Genomic DNA, 24,796 nt, shown 5'->3' with positions numbered 1-24,796 from the left:
CCCTTTTCAGCCCCCACCACTTCCCATAAATCCGAATTAAAGTTCCAGATGCGAAAATCAATTCACTATGGTCCGGTACAATTACCCCACGCATCAATGATAGTTGAGTCAGCCTTGAAGAAAGCCAGGAAGACCAGGCTTTACTCCAATACTTCCCCGGGCAAGGATAGCCACTATTTAGATTAATTTGGCAAGAAGGTGTTCCAGGGATCCATGCTAACAGCTAGGATTCAACAACACCAATTTTACATAACTCAGTATCTCTATGAATGCCTGCAGTCACTTAAAGGCGTAGAGGAGCCTGTTGTGGGGGATAACCAGGCTATATCTGATCTTGAGGAGGGATTAAGACATCTTCTCCGGATGATGTACGAAGGATTTGAAGTCTCTGCCTGTACATTAGTGGCCTCAATTGCAGCTCGATGGATGGCTTGGCTGCAATCCAGTGTCATAAGGGAAGATGTGTATGAGAAATTGGCAGACCTCCGGTGCAAAGGAGATAATCTGTTCAGAGACAAGTTGTGTGAGATAGTCTGGCAGCTGGAGCAGAGTGTTGTGGTATCTTCGCTAATGTCTCCAGTAGACTAGCTAATCGTGAAGTGTTACTACTCCTCTTACCACAAACCCTTCTATCCCAGACACTCCTACAAATTGTTTCCACCATACAGACCTCCTACTTACCAACAGCAGAGGCCGCAAACCCAACTGCCCCAGTCGCGGGAACGAGGACAATCTCAACAACTCCCAAAGCCATCGCAGTCAATTACCCAGAAGTCACAGCGGTCTTTTTGAGGTCCCCCATGGCCACAGCTACACAACCCAGTGGGAGGCTGCCTTCATTTCTTTGCCCCAGTGTGGTCTCAGATCACATCCGACCTTTTGGGTTCTCAATATCATCCAAAACGGCTACCATCTCAATTTCCAAAAAACTCTGCCCATACCATACCTTGTTTCCCTATCCAGAGGAGAAGGGAATGCCCTCCTTCTCCTTCAGGAAATCTGCATCTTACTTCAGCAATGGGCAATTCAATGAATCCCTTCCCATCATCACCTTCAGGGATTCTAATCCCAATACTTCTTGGTCCCAAGAAAAACTGAGGACCACGGCCAGTTTTGGAACTCAGGGCTCTCAATCGCTTCATTGTATGAGAGAAGTTCAAGATGACTTCTCTCAAGTCCATCTTGCCCTACCTGCAACCTAACGACTGAATGTGTTCCTTGGAACTCAAGGATGCTTATGCCCACATTCCAATGCACCCCTCTTCTTGGTGCTAACTCTGTTTTCAAGTGGGCACTCTTTATTACCAGTACAAAGTTCTGCCCTTCAGCCTTTCATCAGCACCCAGGGTGTTCATGAAATATCTCGCAGTAGCTGTGGTCCATCTTCGGAAGCAGGGGATAAAGCTGTTTCCTTACCTGGATTATTGGCTGCTCATAGCTCCGAATCCGGAGCTGATTTACACCCATCAGTTTCGAGTTCTGAATTGCCTGGAGAATCTAGGCTTCATCATAAACTACAAGAAGTCTCATCTCGAGCCCACTCAAACCCTCCAAATTTATAGGTGCAATCATAAACCCATGCCTTTGCAAAGCTTTCCTTCCATAGGACAGGATTTGTACCTTTCAGATCTTAGCTTCTGCATTAAAATATCTTTCATGACTCACAGCCCGGCAGATCCTCACGCTGTTGGGCCACATAGTGGTAGCCAGGTTTGTTGTCCCCCATATACACATTCACATGCCCCGACTACAATGAGGTCTCAAGTCGCAGTGGTCCCAGAGTTCTCACCCTATGTCTCAACCAGTGACCCTCACCCCGCTGATGATTTCAGATGTTAACTGGTGGCTAACTCCAGGGGTCCTGCAGTCGGGTGCCTTTTCCAGATACCAGCTCATCAACTGGTCCTCACTGCAGACGCTTCCACCAGGGGGATGGGTTGCACATGTCCTCCACTTTAAGATGCAAGGGCCGCCTGCCAAGCAAAAACTACAGATCAACCTGCTGGAGCTTTGAGCCATAGGGTATGCTATTCGAGCCTTCTTTATATGTTCTGCAACAAAAATTGTTCATGGTATATATGGACAAGTGGCCATATTCTACATAAAGAAGGTGGGTCAGATTCCAGGACTCTCTTCTGGGAATCAATATGCCTGCTGGAATGGACGATTGCACACTTCATTCAGTTGCAAGCCACTTAACTGCCGGGCGTGAACCACACGGAGGCCAACAGGCTCAGCAGGATTTTTCATCCCCACGAATGGGAACTCTGCTTGGAGGTAGTGTTGTTCCTATTTCACCGCTGGGGGGCTCCCCAGGTGGATCTCTTTGTGACTGAGAACAATGCAAAGGTACCAGAAACTTTCTCCCTCTATCCAAGTGACCGACGAATAGCCAAGGGATACCTTCCTTCTCTTGTGGACGGGGCATCTGTTCTATGCTTTCCCTCCGATACTCCTCATCAGCCGAGTAATTCAGAAATGTTTCGCAGACAAAGCGGACCTCATTCTGATCGCCCCAGCATGGCCCAGGCAGCCATGATATGCCTACCTGATCCATCTATCCATATAATCGCCGATCTTCCTCTGAGCCGAGAAGCATCTTATAACTCAGGAGGAAGGGACTCTGGTGCATCTTTTGCATGACTCATTGCATCTGACAGCGTGGAGATTGAAAGGGAGGTACTGAGCCACCTTCCCATTCTGGTGAATATACAGGATGTTCTCATTTCATCTAGGAGGCCTTCCACAAGGCAAAACTATGCGGCCAAGTGGCACAGGTATTGCCGCTGGTACTCATCGTTGTCCCTTGACCCTTTCCGATCTTCGCCAGAACAACTGCTTTATTATCTCCACTTGCTCTTCAAATCTGGTCTTTCAGTTTCCTCCATCCGTGTACACCTCTGCGCTATAGTGGCATACCACCTGCTATTGCAAGGTACCTCCATCTCTACACACCCCTTGGTATCTCGTTTTATGAAAGGAGCCTTGTGGCTACGCCCTCCAAGACTGCAACATGCCATGCCTTGAGACCTAAATATAGTCCTAGAAACCCTGATGCTCCCTCCATTTGAACCTATACAGTCAGCCTTGTTCAAATATCTCACATGGAAAGTTCTATTCCTTGTAGCTATAACCTCGGCGTGATGAATATGTGAACGGGCGCTGGTGTACTATGCTCCTTATCTTCAATTCTACCATGACAAATTAACCTTGTGGACTCACCCTTCTTTCCTTCCCAAGGTGGTCTGCGCCTTTCATTTGAATCAGACCATAACTTTACCAACTTTTTTCTCTAAGCTGCATGCTTCCTGCCAGGAAGCTCTTCTACACACACGCTGGATTGCAAAAGGGCGTTAGCCTACTATAAACAAAGAATCCACACCCTTAAAAGGCACTCCCAGCTCTTCCTCTCATTCAACTCAAATGCCCCGGGCTTGCCAGTATCCAAATGGACCCTTGCAAACTGGTTAACTCAGTGTATTCACTTTTGCTATGCTGCTCATTCAGAACGTCTAACATTAAGAGTAAAGGCCCATCAATTGCGAACGGTAGCGACTTCAATTGCTCATCTCCGACAGGTGCCAGTTGAAGACATATGCAAAGCAGCTACCTGGTCATCGCTCCACAACTTCACGTCTCACTACTGTCTGCAATAGCAAGCCAGCTCAGATGCACTAATGGGACAAGAAATCTTTCATTATGGCATTGATTCTTAGGACTGTCCACAATATATTGGGATCCTTGCACGGACAGCTCTAAACAGACCAGGTCACTAAGAATCTACATTCCTCCAGGTCTGCTTCTACCGCCATGCATCGAATCCCTGGTGCTGGGAACTCCCAGACAGCATGGCTAATTCAACCTGCTTATCTGCGGGTAAAAAGCAAATTTGCTTATGGTAAATGGTGTTTTCCATAGATAGCAGGATGAATTAGCCATGCGTTCCCACCCTCCTCACTGGACAGTCCCTGCTCGCTCTTCTGCTCCTGCCCTTCTTCTACACTGCGTTCTTCTGTGCTTCGGAATCAACTGAGGCAGAGGGGGCAGTTGCGTGGGAAGGCACCGCACAAGCGTGCAGGAGCAAAGCTCTGCACATACTTGAGAAGTTCCCACCTCGGCTGCCAGGGGGCTCCCAGACAGCATGGCTAATTCATCCTGCTATCTACGGAAAACACCGTTTATGGTAAGCAAACTTTCTTTCAAGCCTTAGTAGTTCATGCTCCCCATACACAAATATTTAAGAATTGAATGGTGTTGAGAACGTATTCAAAATTTATGCCAAAGGTGGTTTCTCAGTTATGTTTAAATAAATCCATTCTTCTTACCACACTTTTTCCAAAACCTCATATTAACAATGCAGAACAGAATCTTCATACCCTATATTGTGGAAGGGAAAGATCTAAAATTCTCACAACTCTTTATTTCTTATGATCCAGTGAAACAAGGGTTACCATTTCAAAAACAAACCTTATCTACATGGCTATCAGAGTTTATAACTTTTTGCTACATACTTTCTGGAAAGTATTTACCAGCTAAGATAAAAGGTAATCATTTTAGGGCAATATTTGTAGCTCCTTTTTATTCTGCCTTAGCATAGAACATCTGCAAAGCAGCCACAAGGTGGTCTGTACACACTCTTGCCAAGCACTACTGTCTTGACAAAAATTCCTGCAAGAGTATTAGTTTTGGCAAGTCAGTTTTAAAAAAAATCTTTTTAAAAATTAGCTTTAACTCTCTCTCCAAACTCTTTAATTAGTTGCAGTAGTACTGTCCATTAGAAATTCAAATATATCATCACAACCCTGAGTCCCTGCTTGTGAGGTTAGTTTTATCTTGCTTGTTCATAGAGAAAATGAAATTGCTTACCTGTAATAGGTGTTCCTTGTGAACAGTGTGATAAATCAACCACACAATCCCACCCTCCTCCCCAGAGTTGAAGCTTAACTAGTGAAGTGACTGTAGAGTGTCATGCAGTGGCAATTGTATGGGAACCCCTGCTCATGCTCAGAAAGAGAGAACCCGATCTGTGTCGGCACCATCGGATGATGTCATCCACTTGTGTAGCTGCTTTGTCCCGCTGTCCACTAAGAATACCTTTTTTTTTTCTCAATAAGCAGGCTGAATTATCCATTACATGTGGGTGATATCATTTGGCTGCACTAAACAGACTTGCCTCTCAAAGCTTATAGAACTTTGAGCTGAACTGATCATATGCAGGAGTTCGCACATGAATGTTGTCTCATGAGTCTCTTCAGTCATTTTTTGTCTGAGCTAAAGCACAGAAGTATACTTCGTCTCTCCCCTGGTTTTTGCCTTACCTCGTGTCTTCTGCAGTTCTACAACAGCACTTCTAAATGCTATAAAAAAAAGAAAAAATATTTCAAGTAAAGAGTGTGCCTCACAGGAAATGTTGAGTCAGAAGAAAAAAATCCACAACTATGAGTGATTTAAGAGCTGCCTCTGCCAAGATAATGTCCCTTACTGACTGCCAGGGCCAGTACAAAGGGATTAGGTGCTCTAGGTACCTTCTGCTTCAAGCCACACCCCCATCGTGCCACCACCCCCAATATGGGGCACGAGCCATGTAGGGCAATGAGTGGCGGCGGCAAAGAGGAGTGGAGATTGCCGAATTTCCACTCTGCCTTGGTGCCACTGCTTGCGGCCCCACATGGCTCGCGCCCCCTAATGGTCGGTGCCCTAGGCCCAGGCCTAGTGGTTCAGCTGGCCCTGCTGACTGCCACAATTTCTTATCCATGCTTTGGACTGGACCATAACTAGAAGAACTGTGAAGCCTGCAGACAGATGTCCCTGGACTCACAGCACTCCAGGGCCTTGTGTATGGAAGAAAAGCATAAATCCTCCTGAAGTGCCCTCCTCGGGTAAAGGTTTGGAAAGCAGTTGATCCAAACTCCCCTGTCCACTCCAGCCGAGATTGCAGGGTTGAGTTTGGCTGGCGACTGCTCTTTGTTGAAGCAATCAACCCTGGAACCGGCCCTACCTACTTATTTATTTATTAGTTTTTCTATACCGACGTTCGCAAAAAAAACATCAGATCTACAAAGAAGCATAAGTAGTTGAGCTGTGGTGCATTGGCACCAGTGCAATCAGACCATTCCTCTTTGGCACTGGTGGTGCATGGGTAGGCCAGGAGGTCCTTTATCTGATAACAAGTACCAAATATAGTTACTAGGTTACTACAGCTTTGATTTTTTTTTTTCCATTTAAGCCCTGAATCCTATTTTGATAAATAGAGGATCATTTTCAAAACTGTACATTTGGATGCATAGTTTTTTGGGTAGTTTACCTGTAGGCTTACCCCAGGTTTCCAGGGAAAATACACATATGCATTCTCCTAGGACAAGCAGGATGGTAGTCCTCACAGATGGGTGATATCATTAGATGGCACCCACATGGAAAACTTTTGTCAAAGATTCTAGAACTTTAACTGGCACACTGAGCATGCCCAGCATGCCATTATCCAAGCGTCCACGCAGGGTCCCTCTTCAGTCTCTTTTTTTTTTTTTTTTCCACGAAGTAGTTGCCTCGCGGTAGTGGAGCTGAGCTTTGAGCTTATTTTTCAAACCATTTTTTTCCTGGTTGTTTTTCAACGTTCTCGGCTCCAGGTCCCTCTTCCTTGGTCGGTGCTGTCCGGCGTGTGGTAGGTGTTTACATTTTCCCTTTGTGCGGTCAGTTCCTGGCGCATCACCTCTCGGTGACCCGTGGCCATTGACTACTTGCCAGCTATTTTTCATGGCATCGTCCAGTTTTCGCCGATGCCCCCAGTGCCCAAAGACCATGTCGATTACTGATCCACATGAGGTCTGTATCCCCTGCCTGGGGGCATTGCAAGATGTCCAAGGGTGCCTTCTATGTGACAAGATGACCCCCAAAGGCCATATTGCCTGGATGGGTAAGATGGAAAAGCTTTTTGCCAAAACGTCTGATCCATCTACTCTGGCATTGGGAATGTCGACACCTAGAGGCTGAGGGGAGCCGTTAGATATGCCGTCCCTCTCTACCCCTCCGGCGGGTCCCTCTCATGAGAGAGGAGCCAGTGATAGGCCACCTCTGGTGTCATCGCACTCAAGGATGTCAAGATCTTCACCTTCCTTGGCTCTGGGGAAAGATTGGGCTGAGCACTGAGGGAAGTACTGCAAGCATCATCACCGGTTGCCGTCGGCGCACAGCTCCGGGACTGGTGCAGCATCAGGGAAGAGGCACCGTCCTCTATCAGACCCGGGAGTCCAAGGCATTCCCCACTGGTTACGGTCCTCCTCGGGTCTCCGAGGAGGCTCTGGTGATGCCGCCTCCTCTTCCTCCTCCTCCTCCTCCTCCATCTGTTTTAACTATAGCGGGTTTTTAGGAGGAGCTGGAGCTCAGGGTTCAGCAGGCGGTGCTCTGAGCCTGGAGGGGTATCGAGATGCCATCGGCACCAGTCCCCGGTGCCGGAGCATGCACTGTCTCTCTTGGTGCCCCTGCTAGATCGTCTAGACCAGCAGTTCTCAACCAGTGTGTCGAGACACACCAATGTGTCGCCAAGCACCAGCTGGTGTGTCGTGGCTCCCAGTGTCCCAAAGCCCCAGTTATTCTTCCCTTTACCTTTTCCCTGCTCCCGTGGGCCAATGAGAAACCTCCTCCCTTTTCCTACCAGTGGGAGGAGGAAGCCACTGATTGGCCGGTGGGGCAGGAAGAAGGGGAGCATCTCACAGCCCGGTGATGGGGTGGTTTGAGGGGGGCTGGGAGGAATGGCAGTATCCAGGCCTGTGGTGGCAAAGAAGCCCGATCCTGTGAGTAGGGATTCCCCAAAGCGGCAGTGAGTCGCAAGCACGAAGAGGCCAGTTGCTCCAGGGATTTCCCCCTCCCCCCGATGTAACAGTGAGCGCGGCAAAGCCACGAGTAAAAGTGGCACCTAGAGTTCCCAGCGGCCGTAAAAGCAGGCAGATGGGGCGCCGCGGGAGCCTAGGGATATTCCGACAGCCAGAAGAAAGGCTTGACTGCTGTAGCATATTTTTCTAAAATAAATGTTTGCCACTTCAGTGCGGCTGAGAAGGCAGCGGCAGCCCTGGGAAATCTGCCACTGCGAAATTAAAGGGTAACACAGCATTGGGGCTCTAAGCAAAGTGTGTGTGAGAGACAGAGACTGGGCAGGGAGATGACTGGGGTGGTATGAGACAGAGTCTGGTCGTAGGGTTTAATTGGGGTATGTGTGTGTGTGAGTGACTTGTGGGCCCTAAAGAAGAGGACCGTGAGTACGGAGCTTCATCAGCCCCTGCTGCTCCTGGTATGTGCTTTCAAGGGAAAGGAGTAGGAGAGTTGCTGGAGAGGGTAAATAAAGGTGGCATTTTAAGTTTATTTTTCTTGATTGATTGCCATTTTAATTATTGAGTATTATGTGATGTGTCTGCTGTTTTGAAATATTTTATTAATATTTGGACAATTTTTAATAATGTTAGAGTTTTAATTGTTTGTCATTCTGTTCATCCGCTGTTTTGAAACATTTATTAATATAGTTTTACAGTTATTTCTGTGTGGGGATTTATAGCAGCTTGGCTTGTTCTGTTTTCCTAATAGGAGGTGTATTAGTGTTTAGGACCTGATTTAATATTTGTAGTGTTGCCTTTTCATAGATAGGGTTGTTATGTGTTCCATAATGCAGGTGTAACTTTGTGCAGATTAGTTTCTGTGCATTATTGCAGATCCTGGGACTGTGTTAGATGCTATATTTCTCTTTCCATTTCTCCAGGTTTGCACTGCATGCAGAGTGGCTTTTTTTTTTGGTTTTCCATTCTATTTTGTCTCCCTCTTTATAATGTGTGGTCTTTCTATACTTGGTGAAGGTCGGTTCTGTGTGTGTGACCGAGGTGAGGTATTTTACTAGCATGTAGGCAATTGTAACAATCTTATTTGTTGTATTTCCTCAATAGGATATGCATTAGTGGTAAATTATTGCCTTTTCATAAGGAGGGCTATTGTGCCTGGTAGTAAAGGGAATTTGTTTTGCTTTTACTGAGATGTCATCAGAACTCGAATATCTTTTTTTTTTTTGCATGGTGAGTTCTATGGGTAATGCCCTAGTTCTGCTCTGCATCCATTGTTGGAGGTCAAGGGGGTTCCCGTGGATGCCTAGTGTATGTTTACATATAGCCCCGTGACGGTCACATGTTCAGTGTGTCATGCATGTGAGAACCATCTGTCAGGTGTGCTGGCCGAAAAAATGTTGAGAACCACTGGTCTAGATGTCCTCCTGTGCATACTTCCGACACAGCCGGTGCCCAGGGGACCATTGGTTCCCCAGCGGCCACGGATGCCCCCCTCTGGAGCAATTCCCATTATCTGGTCCTCCGAGGAGGAAGAATCCGTGCAGTCAACAGTGCCATTGAGGCCCTTAGTGCCACAGCCGGGGTTCCCCGATTCCGTTCCCGGACCATCAGGGATCTCAGTGCTGTCGATGTCCACGGTGCTCTTGATGCCAAAACCAAGAGGCTTGGGCAGGGACCTTCTGAGGGACCTTAGCCAGGATGAGCCTCCGTATGATCCCTGGGGAGATGACACATCTGAGTCTTCCTTGGAGCACCCAGATGACCTTCTTTCTGAGCCCTCTCCACCAGATGAGAGGCATCTGTCTCCCCCAGAGGATCTTTCCTTTTTGGGCTTCATCTGAGCTTTGGCCGAGGTCATCCTGTTCCAGCTCTTTACTGAAGAGGACGCTCGGGACAAAATGCTGGAGGTCCTTCAGTTTGTTGATGCCCAAAGGAGATGATGCCCAGTCCATGAGATCTTCAAGGAACTTCTCCTTAGGATCTGGGAGCACCCTGTGTCCATTCCTTCAGTCAGTCGGAAGACGGATGCCAATTACCTGGTGCAACAAGCCTTGGACTTTGAGAGGCAGTGGTGGAGTCTGTCCTCAAGAAGGCCAAGCGCTCTTGCACCCATGCCTCTGCCCCACCAGGTCGGGAACACAGAGCCTTAGATTCACTAGGTAGGAACGTCTTTCAGGGTGCTATGCACATCGCCTGTATTGTGTCCTACCAAATGTATATGACCCAGTACCACTGAAACCTGTGGAAACAGGTCCAGAAATTGTCAGAGTGCCTGCCCCAGCAGCAGCAGCAGGATGCTTTCATGGCAGTAGTGCAGCAAGGCCTGGAGGCAGGCAAACACGACGTTCTTGAAACTGTGGTGAGGATGGCTGCAGTGGGCATTGGTGCCCGCAGATTGGCCTGGCTTCATGTCTTGGACCTTCGACCAGAGATCCAGGAAAAGCTGTAGGATTTACCCTGCACAGGGGAGAATCTCTTCGGAGATATTTTAGGGACGTGGTGGCCCAATTAAAAGACCATCACAAGACCCTGCAACATCTCTCACTGAGTATCTCAGAGCCACCGTCCTCGATCAGGAAGTCCTCGTGACAGGGCTCCAGGAGGTCCTTTTACCACCAGAGAAAGTACTACCCTCCTGCCTCTCGGACACGCATATCATGTGCCAACATTTGGGGTCACTCACATCAATTGTGAACCCCCAGGCCTCAACCTGCCCCCCAGCAAAGCCCCGCTACGGGGTTTTGACTACGGACGGGGGAGCATGAGCTAGGTTTCTGTACCCTCGGGCCCCCTGCCTCCCCCCCCCCCCAGTCGAGGGCCAGCTACATCTGTTTGCAAACCTCTGGCCCAGCATTACGTTGGACCAGTGGGTTCTTGCCATCGTTCGCTGAGGGTACTGGCTGAACATCAGGGCTGTTCCTGTGGACTTTCCTCGGTGTCCATCGTGGGGTCTGTCTTCTCATTAGGAAGTGCTTATGATAGAGCTCTCCTCCATACTAATGGCCAAGGCAGTTGAAACCATCCCCCCACCAGCAGGGCCAGGGGTTCTACTCTCAGTACTTCCTAATAGTGAAGAAAACATGGGTCTTATGCCCTGTTTTTGATCTGAGGGCCTTGAACAAGTTTCTTCAAAGAGAATAGTTCAAGATGGTCTCTTTAGGCACCCTGATCCCTCTCCTGCAAAAAGGAGACTGGCTCTGCTTCCTCGACCTAAAGGATGCCTACACCGACATCAAGATCTTCCCCAGCCACAGGAAGTATCTTGCTTTCTAGTGGGCAAGGAGCATTTCCAATACTGTGTGTTGCCCATTGCCCTTGCTTTGGCTCCACGGATCTTCACCTAGTTCCTGGAAATTGTGGGGGCACACCTGCGCCGGCAAGGAGTACATGTGTTCCCATATCTGGACGATTGGCTAATCAGAAGCAATATTCAGCAGGGGGCGTGCTGCTCCCTGATGCTAACTGCTCATGTGCTGCAGTCTCTGGGGTTTGTCATCAACTACCTCAAGTCCCATCTCAGCCCATCTCCACATCTGGGCTTTATGTAGCCAAATAACATTAAAGACTGGACACTGTTCAGGCCAAGGTGTTTCTGCCCCACAACTGAGCGCTTGCCCTGGCATCACTGGTAGGTTTGGACTGCCGCAGTTGTCAGGTTTCTGCTCGCCTGTTGCTCCGTCTTTTGGGTCACATGGCTGCGTCTGTCCATGTTACCCCATTTGCCTGCTTGTGTATGCACAGTGCTCAATGGACCCTGCGCTCTGTGTCTGCAGGCAACCCAGGACCTCAATGCACATGTCTGCATCATGTGGCCTCTCCAGGCTTCCCTATCTTGGTGGGAAAATATCTCCAATCTGGAGTGGGGACTTTCTTTTGAAGCTTCCCTGCACCAGATTGTGCTCACCACCGATGTATCCACCCTGGGTTGGGAGGCACATGTGGACAGCCGTCGGACACAGAGTCGATGGACGGCACAGGAAGCTTACTGCCAGATCAACTTCCTGGAGCTCCGAGCAATCCTCAGCACTTTGGGTGATTTGGGATCGTTTGTCCCACAAAGCTGACCTGATCCAAATGGTCAGTCAGGTTGTGATGTGGTACATCAACAAACAGGGAGGCATGGACTCATTCCTCTTTTGTCAGGAGGCGGTGCAGATATGGTCCTGTGCCCTATCCCAAGGCATGCTCTTGTGAGCGATTTACCTGGCTGTGGTGGCAGAAAATGTGGTGGTGGACCGCCTGAGTTGGGCGTTCTGACCATACAAGTGGTTGCAGGACCGCTCGGTAGCGGACCAGATCTTCTGCCTGTGGGGAACCCCAGATGTGGATCTCTTTACCTCCCCTTGCAACAGCAAAGTCAGCCACTTCTGCTCCCTGTACAAGAGCTATGGGAAGCCAGCCTCAGTCGCCTTTGCCTGCTACTGGGGCAAAGGTCTTCTGTATGTGTATCCTCTGCTTCTGCTGGTCATGAAGACTCTCATGAAGCTTCAGCAGGACAAGGGGATCATGATCCTGGTGGCCCCTAATTGACTGAGGCAGGTTTAGTTTCCAATCCTGCAGGACCTGTCGATCAGGGAGCCCATCCATCTGGGGACCTCCCCCAATCTGATCATGCAGGATCGGGGCAGGCTGCACCATCCAAAGCTCAGGTCATTAGCTCTAATGGCCTGGATGTTGAGAGGCTAGTCCTGCAGTCTCTCGACCTCTCTGATGACGTGTGTCAGGTACTGATAGCTTCAAGAAAGCCTTCCACCAGAAAGTCTTACAAGCTCAAGTGGAGGAGGTTCTCCATCTTGTGTGGGGGTCATGGCTTGGATCCATTTACCTGCCCCATGCCATAGTTGCTAGATTACCCGTGGCACCTCTCGGAAGCTGTCCTGAAGACCAACTCAATCAGGGTCCACCTGAGTGCCATCAACACTTACCATCAAAGTATTGGTGGTACGCCCAACTCTGTGCAGCCTTTAGTAGGGCGATTTATGTGGGGGTTGCTTCAGATGAAGCCCTCCCATGCATCCTCCTGTTGTGTTCTGGGACCTCATCATGATTCTAGTGCAGCTCATGTGTGACCCGTTTGAGCCTATGTGCTCCTGTGATCTGAGGTACCTAACCTGGCAGGTTCTGTTCCTCACAGCGGTCACTTCAGCTCGCAGAGTTAGTGAGCATCAGGCATTGGTATCCAGTCTACATGAAGTTCTTCCATGATAGGGTGGTCCTGCATACTCACCCTAAGCTCTGCCTAAGTTGGTGACTGATTTTCATCTTAATCAGTCTATTATTCTGCCCACCTTTTTCCCAAGATCTCATTCTCACCAAGGCGAACAGGCTCTACACAGTTTGAACTGTAAAAGGGCTTTGGCCTTCTATCTTGAATGCACTGCAGGCCACAGGCAGACCACTCAACTCTTCATATCCTTTGACAAGAACAGAATGGGTGTTGTGGTGGGCAAACAAACTGTCCAACTGGCTGGCAGATTGCATCTCCTTCTGCTATGCGTAGGCAAACCTTCAGCTTGAAGGCCGCATTAAGGATCACTCTATGAGAGTCATAGCGGCATCGCTAGCCCATTTACGAGCGGTTACCATTGCCAAAATCTGCAAAGCCGCAATGTGGAGTTCCTTACACACATTTGCTGCTCACTAATGCTTGGACAAGGCTGGTCGATATGACAGGAACTTCGGCCAATCTGTCCTTCGTAAGCTCTTCCAGGCTTAAAAACCCAACTCTCCCTGCCTAAGGCCCATTGTTTGGGTTCACACTGTCTGCAGTGTGTTACCAACAGCACTGCAGTTACTTTTGTGCCCGTTGGCACCTGATTTGGTGCCTGTTGGTCATAAGCCTTACTGGGAGCAGCCTGTAGCTTGGTATTCACCCATCTGTGAGGACTATCATCCTGGTTGTCTTAGGAGAAAGCAGAGTTGCTTACCTGTAACAGGTGTTCTCCTAGGACAACAGGATGTTAGTCCTCAGGAAATCCAGCCGCCACCCCGCGGAGTTGGGTTCTCATGCGTTTTTTGTTGTTTTATTTTTTTGCTTGTGAATTCTGTGTTACGAGACTGAAGAGGGACCCCGTGTGAGATGCGGATAGTGGCATGCTGGGCATGCTCATTGTGCCAGTCAAAGTTCTATGTGCCAAGCTCCATCTGATGTCACCCATCTGTGAGGACTAACGTCCTGCTGTCCTAGGAGAATACCTGTTACAGGTAAGTAACTCTGCTCTCTCCCTTTGAAAATTGCCTAGGGAAAAATTACTGATAGAGATTTGAACCTGATTGTTTTGCTGATACTTTTTCCCTGAAAAAACACACACAGGGCCTGATTTTCAAAAGCATTTACACACTTAAAAATGGGGAGGTCAATATTCAGTAGGCCATTTAGAGGACAAGTTATCCAGCTACAGTTAGCTGGATAGTTTGTCCAGTATATTCAGCGGGATAAACATCCTACTGAATATATAAAGTTATTTGGCTACATATAGCCAGATAACTTTAACCCTAACTGGCCAATGAGTGAATGTGGCTGGTTAGGACTAAAGTTATCTGGCCTTGTTTGGCTGGATAATACACTACTTACCTGGATATCTTAAGAGATTTAGCTGGATAAGAGCTAAATATAGCCAGGTTTTGTCCGCACAAGTGGAGATCGATCCGTGAATGCATCCAAAAGATATATTACTTTTGCTGGTCATATAGTGATATATATGATCCTCCATACACAAATTATTCAATTTAAGAATTGAAGAGAATACACACAAGCCCCTGAGGCAGCCGTCTCGATACGGTGAAACTCGGCCAGAATCGGGCTACCCTTTTGTCTCCACTTCAATAAAGGAATTTCACATCTATTCCTTTGTTCACCCTGACGGCTTTTATAGATCGCCTTCCTTTGTGCTTTTTGGGTCCTTCAGGTTAGCCATTTAGACAGATAACTATTACATTATCCATCTAAATGACTTTTGAATATCATCTTTGGGGTTTTACACATGTAAATGCACTTTACTCATGTAAATGGGCTTCTGAAAATTGCTATTGAATTGTCCATACGATTTAACCGTGTAAGTGCACTTTGAGTAGGTAGATGGCTTTTGAAAATTGCTAAAATAGTAGTTACATAAATCCTTTTGAAAACTATCCTCATAGTTTAAAAATACAAAACTATGCATATTGTTGCCTTCCCTGGCCTAACCCCATCCCAGAATGGTCTTGCAAAAATGCTCACCGACAGAGTAGGCAATCTTCAAAAAGCTCTTTGACTTGGATTAATGGCTTTGAAAATTGCTCTCATACACTATCATTAGACAATGAGTTCTCTTACTGGGTGTCATACACTGCTCAGTTCATTGATTACATCAAATATTTATTTTTATGAGCATGTTCTGGTGCCAAAGGGATGATTGGGAGAGAAAGAAATCATTAACATATCAAATCCAGATAAAATCATTACCTTAATTACAGACTCATCTCAAATAAATATAACATGCTTTCACATGAATCCTAGAAGTAACTTGTGGTTTAAAAAATTGTACCATAAAATGTATTCTTAATGTTCTTGAGTAATTTAAAGTAGAAAACAGCAGCAGTTGGTTTGATACTTGAACGTAACTTGATGACTGAGGGGCATTCCTCCTGAGGCATCAATGTTTAAACTATGTGCATTACATTAAGTGATTCCATCTGATCTGTAGAAAATCATTATCATCATTTTTCATTTTATAAATGTCACTGGCAAAACCAACTGGCTGTAGGAAGCTGTTTAAAATGGATATTTCTGGCTGAGCTCTTAGACTGCATTTTTTAAAACTGAAATATTAAAAAGGCCATTAAAAGCAAATGGCTGACAGAACTAGATGAGGTAAAAGATTTTCAAGTCTATATGAAGAAACGTAACTCTCCCATATTTCTTGTTTTATTTCTTTGTTGTAAATGAATATGTCATGGCCATCACGTACCTGGAGCAGTGAAAATCCAGGTCACAAGACGACAACTTGACAAGAGTTAGGTAGGGCCTCACAGGTAATACCTAATGGGCATGACATGGGGCAGTGTGTTGTAGCAGGAGGTGGAGGAGTGGTATGGCAGGCTGAAGTCAGGACATGTAGTGTTCATGCAAAGGTGATAGTCAATCTGAGGTCAATGCAGTCAGCATTCAGGCACAGGCAAGAGCCAATCCGAGGTCAGGACAGGCAGCAAGTATTATGAAGTCAGCAACAAGGCCAGTCACAAGAAGTAGATAGAGCCGGAACAGTGAAGAGTCTCAAGAGCAGGAGCAAGACCTGTTGCTAAGACATCCAGTGAGTGGAATGGACTTCTATATATATAAAAGAGTAGTGCTAACATCATCTAGTGCTGCAGGAAGTTCAGGAAACCAGGCCTTTAAAACCCGGAAGTAGTAGCATGCACCAGATTTAGTGGGATGTAGAGTAGAAGCTAGATTCTTGGAACCATGGTGGAGGACCTCAACAGGCTGTGGATTTCAGCACCGGGATCTGGATCATGAGGCTTGAGCGTGTGGTTGACGGTATGTTAATGTATAGTTGTATGTGTATGTTTGTGTTGCTATATGAAATGATTTCCCTATATTGCAAGTCAATAACTGTCTGCTTAAAGGAGGCCACATGACATAATATAGTTTCTTGTCTTAGGTAAAATCTGTATATCAATCCATCTTTTTCTGATCTATCACTGATATCACGTATAACTTGATGATCTTCTTTGGGGCCAACTCTTAAGAACATAACATGAGACTTGCCATATTGGGTCAGACCAAAGATCGGTCCATCAAGCTCAGTATCCTGTTTCCAACAGTGGCTAAACCAGATCACAAGTACCTTACAGGATCCGAAGGGGTAGATAGATTCTAAGCTGCGTATCCCAAGAATAAGCAGTGGATTTCTATAACTCTACCTTAATAATGATTAATGGACTTTTCCTCTAGGAACTTGTCCAAACCTTTTTTTAAATGCAGCAACATTAATAGCTTTCATCACATCCTCTGGCAACAAATTCCAGGGCTTAATTATGCATTGAGGAATAAAAATATTTGCTCTTATTAGTTTTAAATGCATTACCTAGTAACTTCATTGTGTGTTCCCTGGTCTTTGTACTTTTTGAAAGAGTTAACAACTGATTAACGTTTACTCATTCCATTCCATTCATTATTTTTTATAAACCTCTAAGAACATAAGAAATTGCCATACTGGGTCAGACCAAGGGTCCATCAAGCCCAGCATCCTGTCTCCAACAGTGGCCAATTCAGGCTTCAAGTTCCTGGCAAGTACCCAAACACTAAGTAGATCCTATGCTACCGCTGCCAGGATGAAAAAGGCAATTAAAACAGAAAGGGCATCATTCAAAAAATGGAAAGAAGACCCAAACAAAGAAAATAGGAAAGAGCATAAGCACTGGTAAGTTAATGTTAAAAAGTAATTAAGCAGGATAAGAGAGAATTTGAAAAGAAGTTTGCCATAGATTTAAAAACAAGTAACATCTTTTTAAAGTACACTTGAAGCAAAAAAACCTGTGAAGGAGTCGGTCGAGCTGCTAGATGACAGAAGAGTAAAAGGGGTGGTCAAGGAGGACAAGGAAATTGTAGAAAAACTAAATTAATTCTTTGCGTCTATTGACCCACAGCAGAAATATTTCTTGATGGTGATGACTCTGAGTGACTAGATGGAATCACTGTGAAACTGGAGAAGATAACTCAGATTGACAGATTAAAGAATAAGAAATCATTGGGACCGGATGGTATTCACCCAGAGTTCTGAAGGAGCTCAAAAATGAAATTGCAGACCTGTTTCTGGTGATTTGCAACCTGTCATTTAAAGCAGCCATGGTGCCAAAAGACTAGAAGGTGGCCAATGTTATGCCAGTTTGTTAAAAATGGCTCCAGGGGTGATCTGGGAAACTATAGTCCGGTGAGTCTAACGTTTGTGCCAGGCAAAATGGTTGAAGCCAGTCTTAAAAACAAAATTACTGACCACATAAATAGACTTGGTTTAATAGAGGATAGTCAACATGGGTTTTGCAAAGGGAACTCTTGCTTTACTAATTTATTAGATTTTTTTGAGGGTGTAAGTAAACGTGTGAACAAAGTTGAGCTGGTTTATATTGTGTTTTTGGATTTTCAGAAGTTAATTGACAAAGTCCCTCATGACAAAATTGGGAGGTCATGGGATTGGAAGCAGAGTCCTATTGTGGATTGGTGACTGGATAAAAGACAGGAAATAGAGTGTAGGATTAAATAGTCAATTTTCTGAATGGAGAAAAGTCATTAATGGTGTGCCCAAGGGGGTCTATATTGGGACCTATGCTATTTAGGATATTCATAAATGATCTGGAGAAAATAATGACGAGTGAGATGACCAAATTTGCAGATGATACGAAATTTTTTTTTAAATGACAGTGGATTGTGAAGAACTGCAGAAGGACCTTGTGAGTCTAGGAGACTGGGCTTCTAAATGGCAGATGCAAGTTAATGTGGACAAGTACAAAGAAGTGCACATAGGAAAAAATAATCTCAACTACAAATACATGATTCTGGGCTCCTTGTTAGGAGTTACCACCGAGGAAAAGGACCTCAGAGTTCTTGTGGCAATATGTTGAAATCTTTGACTCCATGCGTGGCAGCAGTCAAAAAGGCAAATAGAATGTTAGGAATTATTTGGAAAAGAATAGAAAATAAAACAAAATATCATAATGCCTTTATATAGATCCATGATCGACTGTACCTTGAGTATTATGTGCAGTTCAGGTCACCCGCATCTCAAAAAAATTCATAGCAGACATAGAAAAGGTATAGAGAAGGGTGACCAGAATGGTAAAGAGGATAGATAAAGCTCCCTTATGAAAAAGGCTAAACAGATTAAAACTCTTTAGCTTGAGAAAATAGATAACTAAGAGGGGGGGGATATGATTGAAATTTGTAAAATCATATGTGATGGAATGGGTAAATAGGAAATGGTTTTTTACCCTTTCAAGGAAATCTGGGACTAGGGGACATTCAAGAAATCATTTATTTATTTATTTTATTTTATTATTTTCTATACCGGCTTTCACGACCAGATGTTGCATCAAGTCGGTTTACATTTAACAAGTCGTGCATTGAACATAGAACTAGAGGTATTGAACTGGTGCAGAAAGTAATAGTTACAATGAACAAGGAAGTTAACAACTGGGATAGGAGGAAAAAAGAGAATAGGGACAGGGATATTTACATAGTAAAACGCATTTACAGTCATCACCTGGCAGACTTTCATAACAAATTGTAGGAAGTAGTTTTTTCACTCAGTGGCTATTTAGGCTATAGAATCCATTTTCAGAGGACATGGGCAAGGGAATTAACTTAGTGGGGTTCAAAAGAGGATTGAACAAGTTCCTGAAGGAAAAGTCTTTAAACAGTTATTAGCCAGGTAGACTTGGAAAACCCAGCATTTATCCCTGACAGTGCGATACAAGAAATAGATCAAATATTTGGATCTGATGAGTACTTATGACCCAGACTGGCTACTGTCAGAGACAGAATACCATACTTAATGCACCCTGGTCTGACCTAGTATAGCATTTTTGATGTTCTTAAATCTTTGCGTGCCCTCTTTTGTGCTCTAGTGAATGCTTTTGAAAGTTGGGTTGTAAAAGAGATAATATATAACAGAACTTCTTGGGCAGCTCTTAAAGTCCGCATAGAGACATAATGGAAAAAGCAGTTCTGTAATATAGACTGCAGACCATTTAAGATTCTAAAGGCAAATTTTAAACTTTTTAATTGGGCACAAGAGCACATTGGCAGCCAATGCAATTCTCTAAGAATCAGGGTGGTTGATTTCTAAATCCATAGCTGGCTACCACTTGAGCTGCTTCATTCATCCTTGGCTTGCCTCTTTGGATCTTGACCTCTCATTTGGTCTTGACCACGGTTGCCTGCTGTTTCAGCCAGACCCCTTTGCTTGGACCTGACCACGATTACCTACTGCTTGGATCTGACCCTTTTCCTGGACTTGAGCACTCTTGCTAGCTGCCTGTTCCGTTCTTGGCTTGTTTCTGACTCTGTTAGTCTGCTGCCTGCCCTGACCCTGGTGTGTCTTTAGTCTCTAGTTATCACCACCACCCTAGTGACCCGCCTAAGTCCTGCTGGTCGCCAGAACCCAAGGGCTCAACCTGTGGAGGAGGTGACTGGTAAAAGTGAAGCTCCAGACTGTTCCGCTGCAGGATGCATTTGCCAGCTGCTGGCATATATGCCTCAGGGGTTCACCCTCGAGGCTGTGTCACTATGCTGCAGCAATAAGTGCTCTCTCACCTGCTACTCTTTACACTATAGTTGTCCACATTTATATCAAATGAAAGATTTTTCAGAATTGACCAGACCACTGTATTATTTTAGAGTGTCTAGGATAAGGCCCTTCCTTGAGAGAGGCATATTATTATTCATTTAGGGGTCGATTTTAAGATTCACGTGCATCCATGTGCGAATTGTTCCTAGCGTGCACCCCGACCGCATTTATTTTATAACACGCGAGTTATAAAATACAGTATCCTTGCACACATATGCCGGTGAGTGGCCTCCTCCATGCATGGGGGGGAAATTTAAAAAGGCAACGCACAGCGACAGGAGTAGGGCTTCCCCAGTTCCCACCCAGTCCACCCAATTAAGGAGTGGACTGGGAGGGAGCTTCCCTATACCCCTAACTAACCTTCCTACCCTTCCTCCTCTCCTCTCCTCCTCGACCCCTAACCCCTTCGTACGGTAGCTACTTTTGTTTTTCTTTGTTTACTTCTGCTCCCGAGGAGCAGTAAGTAATCTCGGTGCGCCGGCCGGTTGTCAGCGTGCACTTTCCCGGGACAGTGTTAAATGGCGCTGTCCTAGCCCACCCCCTGCCCTCCCCCTCCCCGCCCAGACCACGTCCCCGGCCCACCCCTTTTCAGCAGCCCGGCATTTCGGTGTGTGGCTGGGCCCTTCTGATGCGCAGGGCCCAGCCACGCACGTAACCCCCGTTATTCACACGCACAGGGCTTTTAAAATTTACTTGTATAGGCTGTGCAATAGCCCTTCTGGATTAAATAGCCACATTCTCTGCCAAAGCCACCCCGTCCCCATCTCTCTATTCAACTGAACTAAATTTTTAAAATATGTTTTCAGAATGATAAACATTAAAAATAGAAACCCAATCAATCGACCAACTAAATAATCAAAATACATCTCGAATGGGATGACAGTACATATGTGGCATGGAAAAGAATCAAGAAAAAACTAGTTCTACAAAATTCTTACAAAAGATAGATAGTCATTAATAAATTGCAGATAAACAAGCCTTTGAGACAAAATTATCCCTTTATATACATACCACTGATATCTCTAATCATTGCTTAGTCACCAATTATTTCATATTGAAAATGTATTTTATGCAGTAAAACACAATGTTGCAATACTTACAATAATGTCTCAAGTTTTTGTGCCGGCACTGGGAAAGTGTACAGAAAAGCAGTAAAAACTGCTTTTCTTTACACCCTCCGACTTAATATCATGGCGATATTAAGTCGGAGGTCCCAAAAGTAAAAAATAATTTAAAATCAGCCCGTGGCTCGCGGGTTGAAAACTGGATGCTCAATTTTGCCAGTGTCCGGTTTCTGAACCCATGGCTGTCAAAATTGAGCGTCTGCTGTCAAACTCGCTGACAGCTGCCGCTCCTGTCAAAAAAGAGGCGCTAGGGACTTTGAATACTGAATCGCGCGACTTTTACTGTATCGGCCTGAAAGTGGTGCTGGGGGGCGTTCTTGCAGTGCAGTTTCACTTTCCCCGGGCAGTGCTGATATTCAGCACTAATCAGCCTAAATTAGGCAGGTAAGTTTGGGGGGGGGGGGGGGGAATATCTTATCTAAGGTTAAATGGCCAACTTTCCAACTTTATCAGGTATACTCAGCAGAACACTTACTGGCTATGTTCTGCTGATTATCTGGGTAAGGTTATCTGGGCAGCTTTCTTGCTCACAATCACGCTGAATATCGACCTCTGTGTTTAAGCAAAATTCTTTATTCTTGCATTCATTCTTTTGGATATTATTTCAGAATACCAAAGTCATTACAATTTGTGGTATCATGGTCCTTTTTCAGCAACCAACACCTATATTCTAGGTCTCTGATGTAATTGCAGGATAGGTTAAGGTTAAAAGCAAGCTGGGTCGCTTTACATTCAGTAAAATATTACACAATACAGATGGCTAGAATTAGATAATTTTTTGACTGCTGTAGCACACTGAGTCGACGATTTCAATGTATTATCCACTATGATGCCTAGATCTTTTTCCTGGGTGGTAACTCCTAATATGGAACCTAACATAGTGTAACTACAGCAAGGGTTATTATTCCCTATATGCAACACCTTGCACTTGTCTACTTTAAATTTCATCTGCCATTTGGATGCCCAATCTTTCAGTCTTACAAGGTCCTCCTACAATTTATCACAATCCGCTTGCTTCTTAAAAGGTGTGAAGTGTATTCGTCCTTCCCTGCGGTTTGCCAGGATCTTTGTGGAGTCTTAATCTGGTTTAGGATTTCTTGGTGGGTTCCACCTTCTGACTACTGAAGGTACTGACTACTGTGTAACCTGTCCTTGAGGTTATTTGCGTTGAAAACTGTTTATTGTGGCAGTTTGTTCCACATGAAGAATCTCTGAACTACAGGCATTGTCTTGCCAGGAGCCATTTCTGAAAGTGACTACAGGGACGATATAGATATGTACTGTTCCATCTTTTTTGCCAAAGGTGATCTCTGATTTTCATTTGAATTAGTCCGTTTCTCTGCCATCTCTGGACAGAGAGATGCAGATGAACATCGCCTGTTACGATGCTTGGATGTTAAGAGGCATATATTGAGATATTTGGCGGTTTCTGAACCTCTCAGGAAATCGGACTGGCTGTTTATACTCCATAGTGGAAGTAAACAGGGCGAACTAGCATCGCGGGTAACAGCCTGCTGGATTAAGGAGGTAGTCAAGGCCACATGTGTGGATGCTGAGCAGCCGTTGCCTAGTCAGGTTAGGGCTCATTCCATTAGGGCTCAGGCAGTATCATGGGCACAGATTAGATTGCTGTTTCCCATCACAATTTGCCGAGCTACAACCTAGTTTTCTTTACACACCTTTTCCAGGCATTATCATCTGGATGTGCAGGCCCGGGAGGATGTAGCTTTCATACGTGCGGTTTTGACTGGACCGTGAGCAGCCTCCTGCCCTGTTCAGAAGTAGCTTTGGTATATCCCACTGGTTCTGGATCCACCTGTCTGAACACTAAAAAAGGAGAAATTACTACTTACCTGATAATTTCCTTTCTTTAGTACACACAGGTGGATCTATCTTCCTGTCCTTGACTGCCAGTTGGTTATGCTATGGTCCTCCTGCATGGCTGCGTATTCTGGAGAGTACTAGTAAATATCAGTGCGGTCTCTAGAGTAGTATTATTGCATGCCTTGTCTGAGTTCTGGTTTCCCATTGGCTGAGTACTGGAGTGGTTGCTTGTTAATAATCAAGTTTTTGTTAGTTTTTGTCCACAGTTGGCTTTTGCAGAGAATACTGGCAGGCTGATGTCAGTGCAGGGGTGTATATACCGGGATGTCAGTTTTGCTCTGTCTCCATCTGCTGGTACAGGTGCATAACCCACTGGTTCTGGATCCACCTGTCCTTATTAAAGAAAAGGAAATTATCAGGTAAGTAGTAATTTCTCCTTTTCTTGGTCAATGCTCCCATTTCATCTAGTAAAAAGACCGTAAGGGTGGTGCCAGGAGTGCTGTGAAAGCTTCTGGTCTATGGTTTTTTTAAAGATTTCTCATGAGTTTCCAGTTGATGATTTATTGACAGTCTGCATGTAATCTGGAGAGTACTGCTCATCTTACAAAATTCATTATTGGAGTATTTTCAAATTACAAACAAGTGACAGTTATTCCACAGTACACCAGGATGTATTTTGCACCATGTAACATTCTTCTGGTGGTAAACTGTATAACCCCCCACCCCCTACTGCTCAAAATTTGGGATAACTTGGAAATGAGTCCTGTTATAGTCCTGTACTCCTAAGGGTTTCCTTTTCTTCAGAAGTGAAAAGGGGACTTTGTAGATGATAAACACATTTAGAGCATTTTTATTTATTGTAAAGGGTAGGTTAAACATGCATATTTGTTATTGCTTCATACTTTCATTGTGCGTGATTTGTTTCATATAAAGTGACTAGTCTTTAATCATTTGTGTCAATTTAGGTCGAGATTTAATTTGCATACAGTCCATGGATGGGATGCTTATGTTCTTTGAACAGGAAAGCTATGCTTTTGGAAGATACTTGCCTGGCTTTCTTCTACCTGGCCCACTGAGTTACAGCTCTCGGACAGATTCCTTCATAACAGTCTCTTCTTGCCGACAGATTGAGAGCTACAAGTACGTATGAATACTTGAATGATTTTCTTTACTATTCACAATGTAATTAAAGACACTATCTTTCTTTTTAAGGCCCTCATTTTTCTTTTAAAGAGGTAAGGGGGGAACTGAAGTGTGCTAAAGCAGGCGCCAAGACTTTTTATGATTTATTATTTTTTGTACCACTGCAAGATTATCTTTCTTTGCACCATTTTGTGTCATGCTCCTGTTGGCCATATATAAATGAAACTGATAGGAGTTATTGTGGGAACTATGACTAAATATAATTTTATGAAACATTTGTTAGTGTTTGTGTTCCTTACAGCCTTTTACGTTATTTTCTTTCATGAGATATGCTTTAAACTGAACTTCCTTAATATGGCTACATGTCCTGCTAATGCAAAAATAAGAAAATATATCCATCAAGCAATATATCTTATTTCCAAAAAAATGATAATCTTTAAGGATGGCATTACAACCCAGCTATTGAATAAAGAACAGAGCTCTGAAACTGGAGACTTTGTTTCAGCTTTCACTGTTTTCACTCATGGTATAACAGTCTCACTGCGCTTAGGTTTAGATT

The 24,796-nt window shown here is 45.0% G+C and overlaps 1 protein-coding gene across 2 annotated transcripts in view; it reads left to right on the top strand.

Annotated features, from left to right (window-relative positions):
* Positions 1–24,796, top strand: part of BBS9 (Bardet-Biedl syndrome 9) — a 1,052,120-nt gene that overhangs the window by 193,185 nt on the left and 834,139 nt on the right. Inside the window, exons 1-2 of one of the 2 annotated variants that reach the window (XM_029589777.1) lie at positions 16,074–16,338; positions 24,060–24,234. The exons of the other annotated variant lie outside the window; for it this stretch is intronic. Of the exons in view, the coding sequence (XP_029445637.1) occupies positions 16,314–16,338; positions 24,060–24,234 (200 nt within the window). The 5' untranslated portion in view covers positions 16,074–16,313. Of the gene's footprint in view, positions 1–16,073; positions 16,339–24,059; positions 24,235–24,796 lie in introns of those variants that run through there. 2 annotated transcript variants of the gene reach the window in all.

Source organism: Rhinatrema bivittatum, chromosome 2, assembly GCF_901001135.1.
Source record: "Rhinatrema bivittatum chromosome 2, aRhiBiv1.1, whole genome shotgun sequence".
Classification (NCBI taxonomy): domain Eukaryota; kingdom Metazoa; phylum Chordata; class Amphibia; order Gymnophiona; family Rhinatrematidae; genus Rhinatrema; species Rhinatrema bivittatum.
Note: the sequence above shows the minus strand (reverse complement) of the source record. Positions and strands in the feature narration are given on the sequence as shown.